The following is a 16,463-nucleotide window of genomic DNA, read 5'->3' as shown; positions in this document are numbered from 1 at the left end:
GTCCGATGATGGAGGCTACAGAGAGCTAGTTAGTTCTCTAGCCAGCGTCTCCTCCTGTCCACAGTGAAAGTCCCCTGGGATGTTTCCATTGCCCCACATTCCCATTGCCAGTGGCCCCTTCCTTTCCTATTTCTCCCTCCAGATTCCTGTGCCAAGCAGCATCCTGCTTTTCAAAGCTGTTCTCAGAAAAATGTGTAGCAGCCATTAATGCTAAGGTATCTTCAGGTCGAGGTTATATTCAGGGGGATAATTCCATGCCATTTCTATTCAAGTTTCTAGGAAGGTCATGTGATCTGATAGCACCCCCCCACACACACACCGATAGGCATGGACTCCGTGCTCCCCCTTTCCTCCAGCAGTACACACGTACCCCACTCCTGCTGAGGCCGGGAGGGTTGTTAGTGATCACAGCCCTGAGTGAGCGTCCAGGTGCAGAGCGTGAGCACAGCGGTCTAAACTGCCCTATTCTGGTGGCCCACAGGCACAGACATCAACGGGGCCCTGCAGAGGGGCATCAGGCTTCTTAACAACTATGTGGCACACAATGACATCGAGGACCGGAGCGTGTCCCTCGTCATCTTCCTGACAGACGGGAAGCCCACCGTCGGGGAGACTCACACCCCGAAGATTCTCAATAACACCAAGGAGACGGCCCAGGGCCAGGTCTGCATCTTCACCATCGGCATTGGGAATGACGTGGACTTCAAGCTGCTGGAGAAGCTGTCGCTGGAGAACTGTGGCCTCACCCGGCGTGTCCTCGAGGAGAGTGACGCGGGCACACAGCTCATCGGGTCTGTTTGTCTGTCTTCCTGGGATGTGAGAGGCTGTCAAAGGGGGCCGAGAGCTGAATTCAGTGAGAGACTCACTGAATTTCTGCATCTTAACCTGGAAATAAGCATAACTCGTTACACCAGAGATATTATAATGGGTTTTGTTTTTGTTTGTTTAATTATATTATTTTTTATTGAGAAAATAATGTTGGGTTACAGCATCTACGTCATGATGGGTTTTGAAACCAGGCAGATCAGACTGCAAATTCTGATTCTGCTCTGTGATTGTAGGCAAAATCTGAGATGGGCTGTGCCTCAATTTCCTCATCTATAAAATGGGAATTATAGTTGGTTGAGAATTTAATGAGCAAATCATATAAAATACTTGCAGAACAGCTATCGTGTTAGATGCTCAATTAAGTTCTGTGGCTACAATTGTGCACTTGACATTTCAAATCTCTTTCTGGTACATTTGCTCTAGATTCATACTGTGAGGTAGGCGGAGAAATAATGTTATCTCCCCTTTGAGACTACTTACAGTGATATTTCTATTTTAAAGCAAAATGGCAAGCTAACACTGGTAACTGTATTATCTTTTGAAGTCTAGAAGAAACTAGAACATAGATCTTCTAACTAATTCAGTGTCTCCCCTCAATCAACATGTTTGGAGACATGAAACACAACTTTGTTGGTGGGTTCGGGAGGGTCTGTCTCCCAGTTCAGCATAGATGCTTTAATCTGCTCTGTGCCATGTGGAGTATATACTTAAAAGAGAAACCAAAAAAAAAAAAGGTGAACATTAAGTAAATTTACAGGGTTTCAGAGCCACCATTTATGAGTGATAAACCTAGTTAGAGATCTCTAACCTGGGTCATCAAGTAGGTGAAACTGCTGGAGGGAGGTTTTGATGTACTGCGAGGAGGTTCTTCCTTTTCCTTAGAACAGTTGAAAAGACTTGTGAAAGAGTGAGTCCTCTGTCACTAGTTCAAGCCATTGTTCATGGCTGCCTGTCAGAAATGTTCTGCTGGGTACAACATCGTACTGGAATGTTTCTTCTAAGTTCAGATCCAGCCCCCTGACAGTCTGTGAGCTCCTTCAGGACCCACCAGACTGTAGCCAGGACAGGACCCTGACTTTCTCTTTCTGTTCCTTCTCTCCAGTTTCTATGATGAGATTAGGACCCCTCTCCTCTCTGACATCCGCATCGATTACCCACCTGGCTTCGTGGAACAGACTACCAGAACACTGTTCCCCAATTACTTTAACGGCTCTGAGATTATCATTGCTGGGAAGCTGGTGGACAGGAAAATAGATCAACTGCATGTGGAAGTCACAGCTAGCAACAGTAACAAATTTGTCATGCTGAAGACAGATGTGCCCGTGGAACCCCGGGAGGTGAGAAATGATCCCAGGTCGAAGGGTGATGGCAAGAACCCCAACCACATGGAGCGCCTCTGGAGCTACCTCACCATGAAGGAGCTGCTGAGCTCCTGGCTGCAGAGTGGAGATGAGCAGGAAAAGGAGGGGCTGAGGCAGAAGGCCCAGGCTCTGGCTGTGAACTCTCACTTCCTCACCCCGTTCACCTCCATGAAGCTGAAGCAACAGGCCCTGCAGACAGAGCAGCTAGAGGACATTACCGGCATGTCAGCTGCCACAGGGCCAGAAACAGTGATGCAGAGCCTGCACGGGACCAGCGAAAGACCAGGTACTGACACCATAGTGCGGGCGTGTGTGGACCCCAAGGGGCCCTTCCTGCCTGCTTTTCAGGCAGCCCCAGGTCAGTGGGCAGATATATTTATTATATTTTAGTTTTTTTTACAAACAGCGCTCCTAAATGCAACCCAAAATCTCTGGAGGCAATATTAGGGCTCCATACTATGGGGGTGGGGGGGCGAGGAGAGGGATGGCCTGAACAACTCTATAGATAAAGGTTTTGTGGACTCCACCCCCACTCCAGACACCGAAACTACAAATCCCTGCAATGCCAAAGGGAGGGTTGCTAGGACACGAGGGCGGAGTCAACGAGCCATTTTGGGTTTTGGATATAAAACCAGGCATGTTGGGCTGAGGGGTCTCTATCTCTCTTTTGGCCTTGTGGCCAGTGGCTGGTCGCTTGGCTCTTCATCAGCTTTCAGTGTGCTGTTGGGGTTCCAGGTCAGTGGAACTGGTAGGACGCATTAGTTAACTTGTATCTTTATCCCTTAACCTGAGTTGTTCCTTTTCTTTTTTTCCCTTGTAAATTAACCTGTTACTGACCTTTTTGTGTGTGTCTTCAGTTGAGTCTTGAGTGCATGGGTGAAGACCCACAGACAGGCAACCCAGTTGCCCTGTAACAGTATTATTGTTACAAGCTGAACATCTCCTTAGGGAAATTAGAACAGGTAGCATTTATCTCAAAGACGTTTCCAGTGAAGTGGGTCCATCCATAAGACATCAGTACTGAGCATCTGCAGGCATCGGACATTATGAAGACACCCGGATGAATGAGCAAGTGTGCTTCTAAGTGCCTTTCATTCTTTTTAAGTATTTCGAGGTTATTCATTGCACATGTCCAAAATTATATTCCTGGACAACAGATATGATGAACCAAGTTTGGGATTCTTGAGAGCGCCCACCCTTTCCACATTTATCACCCAGAATCCAAACAGAAACTGTTGCCATTGATCTCCACAGCATTCTTGTGAGGAAATTAGTAACAAGGAAAAACAGTTTAACCAAATCAGAGGATTATATTCTCAGTAATATCTGTTTGCAGGGGGAAAAAAACACAATAGCATGTTTTTATTCAGGAATTATTAAATTCCTGTCAAGTCCATGTCCTCTTAGAGAGGGAACTAATTTAACCCAGATCCTATAGCTGTCTCCTTTCTTCCTGACACTTGAAACTGAAAAGCTCCCAGCCAGGGGAGATTGCATGATGTTAGATTGCAGGCAGAGCTGGGTTTCAGTTCACTGACTGTGCTCAGCTGCTGTGCATCTCAAGGTGAGTTCCTGAACCTCTCTGTGCTTCTTTTCCTTGCCTATACTATTGGCATAATAACTCCTCTGCAGGGCTGCTCAAAGATTAAATGTGTAAAATCATAAGTATTCTACTAATGGGAGCTACCCTCTACCCAGAGGAGTATAGAACTAGCAAGACATTCAAGGGTTCAGACAATAATGTAGAGGTTAAAAATGATACACTGTTTTTTGAGAAAGAGTGGAGCATGTCTTGTGCTATTTTATTTCTGAAGAAAAGTCATTTGCCTGATGTTCTTCCAGCTATAAGAGTCATGCCACAGCCAGGGAAAACACCATTGCTTCAGTAATATTCAGGGCCATGGTGTAAGGCCCTGGACGAAAACACAGAAGAGGAAATAACAAACTGGTTGGCTCAAAAATTTGATTGAAGTAAGATTTCCCTGAGTGTCAGTGGTACTCAGGGCAATCCCTAGAACTTTGATGACTTCTTATTTTTCATTTAGTTATTTTGATTGTGTGTGCCACTTCCCAAGGCCCCCCCCCCGCAAAGCAGCCACCCAGACTGAAAAGGCCTGCCTCCTGGTGCAGCCAGGCACTGAGTGTGGAGAAGGCGGCTCCTGTTGAATCGCTACAAATGTGTCTGAAGGCTACATTTACTCTTACTGCACCATGAATAATAGTGGTTGTTCTCTTCCCTCTCTTTAGGCCCTGCTCTCAAGAAACCATACAACCCAAGAATTAAAATCTCTAAAACTTCAGGTAAGGAATGAAATTGTATGTGATTTGAGAGTAAGGGATTTTAAAAAGTAGATACTCCTGAAGCCTGTTAAAACACCAGCTCAGGGCCCTCCCTGGTGGCACAACATAGCAACATAGTGTTGGGTTAAAGCACAGCGCTATGAAGCTATCATAGCCTCTGCAGCACAAGTTCAGTCCCTGGTCAGGGGGTGACCCGCATGACATGGCAGACCCCTCCTGACCTTCCCACTGCTCTCCTCAGCAGTGTATTTCAGTGCACTGCCTGTTCTGCTCCCCACTCTGTTGCTGATGACAGAGCACCTCTCATCCCCCACACCTCTGGCCTGTACCCCAGTTCCGAATGTATAAATAAATAAATTTAAAAAACAACAACAACACCAGCTCAAACACCAGGACATCAGGACCAACATTTATTCAGCATAAGCCAGCAACATGAGGTAGAAGCTGAGAACCAACCAGCTCCTGGTGAAACTGTAACAGGGTGGTCCCTAGGAAAAAGGGAAGTTCCAGATTCCCTGCCCCACCCAGAAGGAGGGTGGAGCTGAGCAGAGAAAAAGGAGAGAAGAGAAGGAAATGGAGGAAGATGGAGAACAAGATGGAGACCTAAGGAAGCCACATGAAGCAACAAGCATGTGATGAAGAAACCGGGCTTGTTTCCTGACCCTGGACTGGTTAAGGCAGATGTGGGTGAGATACCTGTAGGGAGGTAACTATGGCAGTGTTTATATTGATTTTGATTGTGCTCTTTTCCTCCCAGATTTGTCTGGCCATTTCTGACCCTTTTCCATGGGTCCCGACCAGAAGGTGCTTTAGCCTTGTGGCAGCTTTCAGGCCTTGCTTTGGGCCAATCCCTTTTGGGTTGACTTTTGCCCATGAGGGGATGGGTCACTTCAGGTGTTTGATTTAGAAGTTATATTCTTTGTGTTCCTTATTGTATATTCACTGTACTAAAGTCCCTTTTCATTAAAGTTTTATATGTTTTGTCTTGTTGCGGCGGATGGCAGAACCCACTTAGAGCAGGCAGGATTTTGGAGCTTAGGGGTGGCCCTCTCCCTGTCCTGTAACAGATTTGGTGTCCTATAACAAAACCACTATGTATACACTGTGGGTATGGCTGGCCCCGGGTGCTGGCTAGGGACCGGTGGAACAAGAGATGGAGAGCAGAAGGAGATGGAGAGCAGAAGCACATTTCATTATGTTGATTTTAAAGACATTTGATTTAGAGATCTGAAGTGTATCCATATGCTTCCAAGTTCTGATGCTACACAGATCTGTGACATGTAGGGTTTTTATTTGTTTATTTTTTTTTAATCCTTTGTTTTAGAAGGAAAGAACAGATATAAATATGATCTAAGTTTCCTTGGCTAGGTTCCTGGTAATAAAAATCCACTGGAATAATCACACAGGGCTGGGTTTTATCCGTAAGTTGCACACATCTTCCTTTGTCAGTCCTAGTGATACACTAGAGAGAGAGCCAGGAGCATCCCAGAGTGTAGCTGGAGGGGTAGAAGCACAGAGTGTCCAGGAACAGGACAGCACGTGTGTGTCCTGTGAGCACACGTGCCGTGGATGCTGCCTAGTGACTTCAGACCGCTCTCTCTCTCGGAGCAAGCAGCACCTTTGCTTGGAAAGGGATTTGAGGATTTGAGTAGAAATGAAGAGGTATGAGCCCAAGAAACTCAGAGAACTGTCACATCACACTCTTCATCCCTAAACGGTGCCAAAAATGAACACCAGGACTATTACTTCCGGGGGGCAACATTTGTATGTTGCCATTCACAAGGTGCTCAAGGCACTTCATATTGAGGAAACCCAGGTTCTTTCAAGGCCTCAGCCATGGGAGGTTTTTTTTGGCAGTTGCACCAGGACATTAGTTTGCTAGCAGCTTGAAAACACAAACTCCTGACCCCACCCCACCATAGAGATGTGGATATACATGTGCGATAAAAAACAGAGATTCAGAAACGCCTTGCGTCTGGTGTATAAACTAGTGAGAAATTAAATCTACAACATGTGAAACAAGATAACTACTGTATTTATAGATTCTTGGGATATATTTGGTCTGTGCTATAAAAGACAAGGCTGGCCCCCTTTAACCAGGGTGAGGAGATGGGCAAGGAATGGGGTGACCTAAACTTTCTAATCTTATGTGTGGACAACAATTTGAGAGCAGTGGAGTCAGCATGACCCACAGGACGGATTTCCACTGTCCTTGCTGACCCCTGCCTCACCTCTGGTGACTCTAAGTCTCAGCTGTCCCCACCCTCTCTGAGTTTGGTCATTACACTGGCCTGCATGTTGGCTATCTCTGGTGCTATGGCACACTGGCCTTGGGCGAGGAAGGAGTTCTCACACACCTCTCTTCATGTGAAGTCAATTGAATAACCAAAATGAAAGCAAGTGATTTCGGGAGGCCACCCAGGACACTGAAGACTCTGGGCTTGGTGGTAGAGAGGGGTGTGCAATACCCCTTTCCTCTCTGTGCCCCGCCCACCTCTCAAAGCTTAACTGTGTGTGTTTGAGGTGAAAGAAACATTATGCTTGCAATTAGGGGACCTGAATTCTAATATTTCTTTACTGCATAGGAACTGGGCAACTCTGATGAGTCACTTCCTTTCTATTCATCTTCCTCATTCAGACATCAAGGATGGTTAAGAGGATTAAATAAATAATTCATGAGAAAATATAAGGGTATTGAAAGGTGGAAATCACCCAGCAACTCTTGTTTTTTCTCTCCTGTTTCTTCTTGCATTGGCAGCGGATGGAGATCCCCATTTCGTCGTGGACTTCCCCTTGAGCAGGCTCACTGTCTGCTTCAACATCGATGGGCAGCCTGGGGACATCCTGAGGCTAGTCTCTGACCATGTGCACGCCGGTAAGTCTGCCCTGGTGTGGGGGCCTCGGCAAAGGCCAGGTAGGTGTCTGAGCCACTCTGTTCTTAAGATGGGAGGCTTGCTACAACCCAGATGCCCCAAGGTAGACTGGCTCAAGAAGACATGGTAGAGATACACAATGGAATACTACTCAGCAATCAAAAAGATAAACTCGTGCATTCATGCAGCATGGGTGGAGCTAGAAGGAATTATGCTCAGTGAAATAAGTAGGAAGGAAAAAGAAAAATATGGATGGTTTCACTTATAGGAATAATACAGGGGAACCAAATAAGACATCAGGGGGGAATAATACAAAACACAATAAAACAAAACAGAAACAAGCACAATTATAAAACAGAGACATCCTATAGGGAAGGGGTAGGGAGGGGAGTTGGAAGGATGGAGGGAGGAGGGAAGATGGGGGGCTGAGGTGGTGGTGCATGGGTGAATAGGGGTAGGAAATTCCTTGGAGTCTACACCTGAGGGAGGAAAAAAGTAAACATTGTTTAAAAATGAAAAAAATTAGGGTCCTCCCTGGTGGTGCAGCTGGTTAAGAGCAGCACTATGAAGTTGTCTGAAGCCACTGCAGCACGAGTTTGGTTCCTGGTCAGGGAGGTGACCCACAAGGCGCAGCAGACCTCTCCTGACCTGCCCGCTGCTCCCCTCAGCAGTGTATTTCAGTCTTCCTGTTCTGCTCCCCACTGTGTCTGTGAATCCTCTCACCCCCCTCCACCTGTACCCATTTCTTGTATGCATAAATGAATAAATCTTTTAAAAAAGAAACATGAAAAAAAATTAAAGATGGGGAGCCAGTTATGGGAGGGCACATCAGAGAGGCTCTGTGAGTACTGCTGACTGACTGAAGGGAGTAGACTGTGTGCTGGGAACACCAGCTTGGCATCCCTGCTCTGACTCGACCTTGATTGTGATCATGGGCTACAGCCAGGCACTCCAGTCTTCTCCCTTGTAAAATAGACTATTTTAATAATTTCTTGTTTAATTTTCTTCCATTGTTGTACATTTTTGTACAATATTTGATTTCTCCCCTCAGATGTATTCCCCATCATTCTCCTACCACCATGGCATCCATGACCCCTCACCCCAGTCCCTTGTGCTCTTCCCCACCCTGTTTTGACCCCTCCCATACCCTCCCCTGCTGTTTGCCTCAGAGCCATGTTGCCTGCAAGTTTTGTCTTTTTCCTGATCCTTTGTCCATTTTCCCTGTAGCTCCCCAAAATAGGTTCATGCAGAGCCCCCCCCCAGGAGATAGTGGGGGGTGGCTTCAGACCATCCCAATAAAGCCAGTACCACAGCAAGCAAGTCAGATGAATTTTTTTGGTTTTCCAGTGCATGTAAAAGTATTTATAATATAATTGATTAAATGCGCAGTAGCATTATGTCTGAAACATATGTTACCTTAGTTTAAAATATTTTATTGCTATAAAATGCTCACCATCCTCTGCATCCTCTGTTGGAAAAATGGCACCAATAAACTTGATTGATGCAGCGTTGTGCAAACCTTCAATTTGTAAAAGGCACCCTATCTACGAGGCACAGTGAAACTAAGCACCATAAAATAAGGTGTGCCTTATATTAAAGTGCTTTCTTGTTTTGCCTTTTACTTGAAGTGCATTCTGTTTACTAAAGTGGGCACGGGAAGCATGAATTTAGATAAAAATTTCAATAAACTGAATTACATCTATCAGACATTTTAAAATTCACAAGTTGATATTAATATCCACACATTGATATTAACAGTCCCCTTCCTTACCCACCCCTCCCCCACATTCTGCATAGGCTAATTACCAACCCGATATAAAAATGCCTATGAATCACAGTCAGTAACATGCTTCAGGGATGGCAGTGTGAACAGCCCACAGCCCGTTGTGAGGACAGGCTTTGGAACAGACATTCTGGCATTGATCAGTTCTGGCAAATGAATTCTTGGAAGTCTAGATTCTAGAAAGCTCCACAGTCAGGTGACATGTCTGATGGGACTGTGTCATGTTTGGTCCTGGAGTGCCATTCCCACCTCACCTCTTAGCCCCTGAGCTAGAGAACAGCTTGTTTCTAACTCAGACGACTCACAAGGGAGATGGACTACCCCTTCCTGGAAGTGCCTGACCATTTTCTTGCTCATAGTGGTGGGAATCTTACCGAAGCTCCAGGAACCTTGAGACTGAAGTACCTGATCCTTGCTCAGGCTGGATTTCTCCTTTTCCCCACCCCTTGCCTCAGGGAAGGCAGTTTTCTCCTGGAATGTCTAAGCAGCTTCTTGACAAGAGTTAGAGGAAGATTAATTCCCAAAGCAGAGAAAAGAAGAGTTAATTCTATAGCAGTCTTTTATGATTGTAAATGGCCTCTGTCAGAGAGGAAAACACATTTAACATGCACCACCTGATTCCGCCTCAGACATCACCTGTGGAGCTGCTGTCTGCTCCTTTGCTCTCCAGCAGCCAGCATGGAGCCTTGGGGTCTGGCTCACAGGCCTTGAAAGTCATGAAAACTTGCAGTTGTGTGAAGGGTGAGGAAGGCAAAAAGAAAGTATTTCTATTTGATGATGACTGACAGCTTACACACATGCCACCTTCTCTCAGGATTTGTACCCCCATGTTATAGAAGAGGAAATAGAGTCTCAATTTTTCTTTTAAAACAAATTGTTTTTATTGAGGTCACCATGGTTGGCAATACTGTCCATGTTTATCGGGCCCTTTCCCATATTTCTTCAGCCTCTCTGATGCATCAATGTTTTGTATCATTTCAAGGGTTTGTTTTTAATATTCCACATATGAATGAAATCATCTGGTACTTTTCTTTTTCTTTCTGATTTATTTTGCTTAGTATAATTCATCTAGTTCCATCTATCTTGTCCCAAATGGCAAGAGGTTAGCCTTTTTTAAAAGAAATGATTAGTGTTCCATTGTGTAAATAAGTCCATCTCTGGATCACATGGTAGAACTATTTTTAATATTTTGAGGAACCTTCATACTTTATTGCATAGGGACTTGGTTAGTCTACATTCCCAACAGCATACAGGCTTTCTTTTTCTCCACTTTCCATTACCCTTATTTCATGGGCCATTCTCACAGGTATAAGGTGCTATCTCATGGTGGTTTGGATTTGCATTTCCCTGGTGATAAGTGACAATGAGCATTGTTTCATGTGTGATTTCCAAGTGACTTGTTCAGGGTTACACACCTGAACGTGGAAGATTTGAGTGTTCTGAATAAAATAAAATACAATTTTTGCATTTTATCACTCCATTCATGGCATCACAGGATCTCCAAATCAGGATCCCTGGCAACTGATGATAAGAAAAATGTGTTAGAATCACACAAGATTTTTTTGTCTCTGCAACCAGTTGTTGGAATGGATGCAAATGAAGTGTTAACCCCTCCTGTGATATTTGAACCCAAATGTACATTAACCTTCCTTACCCCCAAGACACTGGCCAGACATGGAGACAAATTCACTCAGACTCCATGTACTCATTCATTCATCATTTTTTAAAATGATTTATTTATTTATGCCTATAGAACCAGGGTACAGACCAGATGTGCAGGGCATGAGAGGATTCACCAGAGACAGAGTGGGGAGCAGAACAGGCAGATCGACTGAAATACACTGCTGAGGGGAAAAGATAACACAGATAACCAAAAATAGACCACTGGATCAAAAAGATGTAGTACATATACACAATGGAATGCTATTCAGCAATCAAAAAGATAAACTCATGCCATTTGCAGCAATATGGATGGAACTAGAGGGATTATGCTCTGTGAAGTAAGTCAGAAGGAAAAGGAAAAATACCAGATTGTTTCACTTATAGGAAGAATATAGGGGAACCAAATAAGGGATCAGGGAAAAAAATAATAACAATAAAAAATACACAGTAAAACAAAATAGACAACTATAAATCAGAGACATTCTACGGGGGTGGGGGGTGAGCAGAGAGATTGAAACTGGCGCAGGAGGAGCACAAGGGACTATGTTGATGATGCACAGGTGAACTGGTGGTGGGAATTACAGAGACTACACCTGAGAAAAGAAAGCAAACATTGTAAAAAAGAAAAAAAGAACCGAAAAATGAACAAACATGTAAAATATAAATAAATAAAAGATCAAGTCAGAGGAGCAAGGAAATTTGATGAGACTTCTCATTTTTGAAGTTAGGTTGTTTTTCTAACCACTGTTCACTTTTCTTCTGTCTCAGGCGTGACAGTGAATGGAGAATTAATTGGGGCCCCGGCTCCCCCAAACGGCCACAAGAAACAGCGCACTTACTTCCGCACCATCACCATCCTCATCAATAAGCCTGAGAGGTCTTATCTCGAGATCACCCCCAACAGAGTCATCTTGGACGGCGGGGACAGGCTGGTCCTCCCCTGCAACCAGAGCGTGGTGGTGGGGAGTCGGGGGCTGGAGGTAACAGTGTCTGCCAATGCCAACGTCACCGTCACCATCCAGGGCACTATTGCCTTTGTCATCCTCATCCACCTCTACAAAAAGCCAGCGCCCTACCAGCGAAACCACCTGGGCTTCTACATCTCCAACAGCAAAGGCCTTTCCAGCCATTGCCATGGGCTCTTAGGTAGGTATGTGCTCTTCAGGCTGACTTCAGAGGCTGGAGTCAGTTTCTGTCATGAAGCATGTACTGCTAATCTCTTTAGCTTGATTGGGAAATTCAGTAGTAATACACACACACTCATACCTCTTGTCTTCTGATGACTTTCTAAAATAGGAATAGGCTTTATAAATGAATTCTCATGGCCTTTTAGAAAGTCAGATAAAAGAGCTAGGATAACCTTCTTCAGACCCCAGATTCCTAATCTCTCAGCAACAAGGTGCAAGTGGAGGACAGTCCACACCCTGTCCTGCCCTTCAGAACACATCCTTTTAAGGGATCACCCACCCACGATGACCTGCAGGCAGTCTCCTCTGTCTGACCTTTTTCAACGTGCAATTTCACGTGGGCACCTTGCCCGTTAGTAGAGAGCTGGTCGCTGCCAGAGCCTGGTTTAGAAAGCAGGATTTCCTGGCACTTTGGGCTGGCCGGGTTTCTGTCATGCCTGACTGCTAAGCCCAAGCTCCTCACACAGACACTGCAGTGCTTCCCTGGCGTTAGTTAGCAATGCCCTTTCCTGAGGGTGGGTATCTGGAATGAAATGACACAGCCCCTCTATATGCTTGGTTGGAGAGGTCCCACACCAGTAGAGAAGAGAGGGCAGGACCTGTTCCTTCCTCTCTATTTATCTGCCCTCGTCTTGTCCTCCAGCTCCACAGGAGAGATAAGTTATCTCCATTTGTGGGTAGGCTGCTTTCCAGTGTTAGCATACGCCGCTCCCAGAAGTACAGACGGCGGGGACTAAGCCATCCAAATGCAGGCTCCCACAGACAGTGGAGAAGATGTGAGTGCCTCCTGGGAGAGTCCCGCCCGCCGGGGGTGCAGGCGAGTCTGCCCTCTGGCCTCCACATGCTCCTTTCCTCCGGGAAGTGAGAGTGCATGTCTCGGTCACTGGGGACTGAAGTTGAAGTCAGATTTGTTGTTCAGCAGTGTTTCCTACACTTGACTTCTACCTGATGCTTTTTCACCTTCTCAGGTCAGTTCCTGAACCAGGATGCCCAGCTCGCTGAGATGCCTGCCCAGCCCAGCAAGGACCTTATGAGCCCCAGCCCCTCACTCCCCGAGTTAGGTGAGAAGTCAGAGGCTGTCTTAAAGGTGAAAGGGCACCAGGTCCCGGTGGTCTGGAAGCAAAGGAAAATCTACAACGGGGAAGAGCAAATAGACTGCTGGTTCACCAGGAATGCGGCCCAGCTGCTGGACGGGCAGTACAAGGACTACCTGGCCACACACCCCTTTGACTCAGAGACTGCTTTTGGCCTGGGAATGTCCAGGGTACACTAAGGCCTTAATGGAGAGGGCATGTCGGGGCATGGTCTTTGGGGACACGGGCGCCGTTCCCACGCCTGGAGGAGCCACCCTCGGCATTTGGCTGCACCCGAGGTCTGTCAAGTGGTCTGTAGGTTTGATGTCTGCTTGAGAGAGGGCAGGGGCAGGAAGCTTCCACTTGCTTCTTCTGCCTCCCTGCAACCCATCTGCAGTAGAGAAAGATGGTAGCACCAAAGTGAAGGGTCTAGCCCAAAGCAAGAATCTATCTTGTGCCCACTGGCTTGTCCACCTCATGGCCCACTCTAGGTAACTCTGCTAAAGGAAGGTGCCACACGTTTATTTTCTCTGTGCCATGGCCAAGTGTGGGCACTCTGCTTCTTTTGCTTTGTAGAACTGCTTAGGAATCTCTCTTAGTGCTGCTGGGATCTCCAGGTGTGAGGCCAGCCTCTGTCTTGGGAGCGCCTCTCGTGGACCCAGGCCCGGGGTCATCCACCACAGGTAGAGGTCATCATTGTTAAACGATGTCATCATAGATGAGGACTTTGTCCTGTTGTGACATCTTGCCTTTGGGATTTCAGTTTTCTTTTTCAAAAGATCATGGGAAGTAGAAAATCTGCATCCCAGATTTTACTCTCTTCCTGAAGACTTTGTGAACCATTTGACTTTGCTGATGGGTACTCTTCCTATTTATTCCAGTAAGCTAAATGCTTTTAATAAACAGGACAACCCTATGTGGATGCTTTTTACTGGCCTGTTTGGGGGGCTGTAGAGCTGGTCAGTTGAATGATGAATATTTGACTTGTACACTTCAACCTTTGTCACAATTCCAGGCCTTATTTGCTCATAGTCCTGCAGGAGGTGACAGTCGGCTCTGGCCCCATCGGTGTGTCTATCAGCCTGACGCCAGGAGTCAGTCGCATGTTATCAGCAGCAAGTAAGGACATGCCTACAAAATCTCACTGCCTCCCTCTTCTCAGACAGGCAGAGCTGGGAAATCAGCATGAGCCAGGTGCTTTGGTTCCAGATCACAGTCAGATCTGATCCTATAAAGAGAGGTTAAAATCAGCGAGGCTTCAGGAGTCCGTGAATATCACCCTTCACGCTGTGAAGTCTGCAGGTACTTGCAGGGAAAAATGAGCCTCCTTCCCTGCTGTCCTGCACAGTCCTCTTTCTTTGTTCTGCTGATCTTCTCGGGTTGCTGGGGTTCGGGGAGGATTGTCCTCCTTGAGTGAGAAGCACAATCAGAATACAGGGAGCATTTGAGCCAAACAGCAGAGACAGATTTGAGTCAGAGCAACACAACATTTAGATGTGAGACCAAATTAAATGAAAGCTTTTGTGTGGGCTGCCCAGGTATTTCCCAATTGCAAGGGACTCCAGAGCAGACTTCCACAGTGTGGAAGCATGCTCAGCCCTTGGCTAGAAATCAGAGTTAAGAAAACAATTTATGGGCCCTCCCTGGTGGCACAGCTGGTTGGGACACAGCACTGCAGGCTGGCTGCAGCTGCTTCAGTGAGAGTTCAATCCCGGCACCCAGAGGTGATCCGTATGGTGCTGCAGACTTCTCCCGTCTCGCCCGCTGCTCCCCTCAGCAGTGTGCCTCGTCAATCTGCCAGTTCTGCTCCCCACTCTGTCTCTGGTGAAGCCTCTCACCGCCTCTGCGCCTCCAGCCTGTACCCCAGTTCTGTATGCATAAATAAATAAATCTTTAAAAAAAAAAAAAAAAGGTAACAGTTTATCATAGTTAGCCTCCTTTCGGAACATTTGTGAGGCAAAATGACATCCACGTGCTCCTGCCAGACCTGGCAGCTGCAGGTGGTGAAGTCAAAGTGCAGGAACGTTTCAGTTCTGTCCCGGAGTCTTGGTCTCTCTCCATTCAGCGAACCCACCAGATTATGGCTCCAGCCGTGTTATTCTTGACTCTCATCTTCCCAGACTCTTCTGTGTGTTTTTGTGGTTAGAAAGGCACCAGCTCAGGCTGATCCTGCCATATATCAGAGCTCTGGGCCAGAGACCGGTAACGCTAGGGCCGGCCAGAGACTGGTCAGGCTCCAGGGGCCCTCCCTGTGACACAAATCTCCATCCCGTGTCCAGTGAGCATCACTGAGAATTAGACTGTCTATCTACTGCAGTAAGGTGACCACTAAGTATTCCTGTGATCAGTCAAAAAAAGCAAACACAGTGTGTTAGAGAAAGGCACTTAAGGTTGAATATTTGCTGTTTCTATTAAAGTTTAACTACAAAAAGCAACTCAAAAGTCCATATCTTTTAGCAAGAAATAAATGATATTATCAATGAATAAAGGTTATAAAAACCATCCAGACTTTCTATTTCACTGTACTCATATGTGTTAGTTTAACTTGTTCAAGATAAAAAATATTTAAATACTAAGATTTCTGGAGTTATAACAAAAGATGGTTTCTTATCTTTAGAATTTAGCTAGTTTAAAAGCTTCTACACTATAATCATTAAAACATTTAAATATTTATGCGAAGAAAACAATCTATTTTAAAAGAGAATGAAATACTCATTCAAAGTGAAGATTTATTAGTTTTTCAAGGATAAAAGCTCTTTTCTTAAAAGAAAGTATTTGTTAATTTAAAAACTTAAAAATAGGGTCAAAATCTATTCACATCCAAGTCATCTGCTTGGTAAGCCTTGTAAGTTAAGGATGGATTCTTCATGTTTATTGGAATAAAAGGTTTTGTGGTGTGAAAATTATATGAAATTCAAATTCTAGGATTATAAATAAAGTTTTATTGGAACAAAATCAATCAATTAGTCTTGGTCCCAGCTAAGCCAATGCCCAGAGCTAGGAGGCCCTGCCCACTGTGAGAACACATGGAGCAGTGACCTGCCCTCGGAGCTGTCTAGGCTTACCAGTTACTGCTGCTTCTCCAAGAGCAGAGAAAAATCTCCTAGTGATGTAAACATTGCTTACTCTATTCAAGGGGAAAAAAAGACTTAAGTACCAAAGTTGAGCTTTTACTTTAATATTTTAACTTTACACCCAGACCACTTTTCAATCTCTTCCTCTTCACTTGTGTTTTTTTTTTTTTTTTTTTAGCAGAGGGCGTCATAAATGTTGCAGAGTTAGCCAAGGAGTGGTGTCTGTTAGTCTACAGTCCACAGCAGTATTACAGACAGAATCTTTTCATTTGATTGGAAAGTGTAGTATTTTTCTTTTGGCATATATGTTATGCATAGCCA

The 16,463-nt window shown here is 45.5% G+C and overlaps 1 protein-coding gene across 1 annotated transcript in view; it reads left to right on the top strand.

Moving 5' to 3' along the window:
- ITIH5 (inter-alpha-trypsin inhibitor heavy chain family, member 5) overlaps positions 1-13,983 on the top strand; it is a 78,693-nt gene extending 64,710 nt beyond the window's left edge. Inside the window, exons 9-14 of the mRNA XM_004691097.2 lie at positions 482-791; positions 1,931-2,475; positions 4,437-4,490; positions 7,249-7,365; positions 11,577-11,954; positions 12,964-13,983. Of these exons, the coding sequence (XP_004691154.1) occupies positions 482-791; positions 1,931-2,475; positions 4,437-4,490; positions 7,249-7,365; positions 11,577-11,954; positions 12,964-13,268 (1,709 nt within the window). The 3' untranslated portion in view covers positions 13,269-13,983. The remainder of the gene's footprint in view (positions 1-481; positions 792-1,930; positions 2,476-4,436; positions 4,491-7,248; positions 7,366-11,576; positions 11,955-12,963) is intronic.
- The last annotated feature ends 2,480 nt before the right edge of the window (positions 13,984-16,463 follow it).

Source organism: Condylura cristata, unplaced genomic scaffold (assembly GCF_000260355.1).
Source record: "Condylura cristata isolate star-nosed mole 26May11 unplaced genomic scaffold, ConCri1.0 scaffold00030, whole genome shotgun sequence".
Lineage (NCBI taxonomy): Eukaryota > Metazoa > Chordata > Mammalia > Eulipotyphla > Talpidae > Condylura > Condylura cristata.
This window is presented reverse-complemented; position numbering and strand designations above follow the sequence as displayed.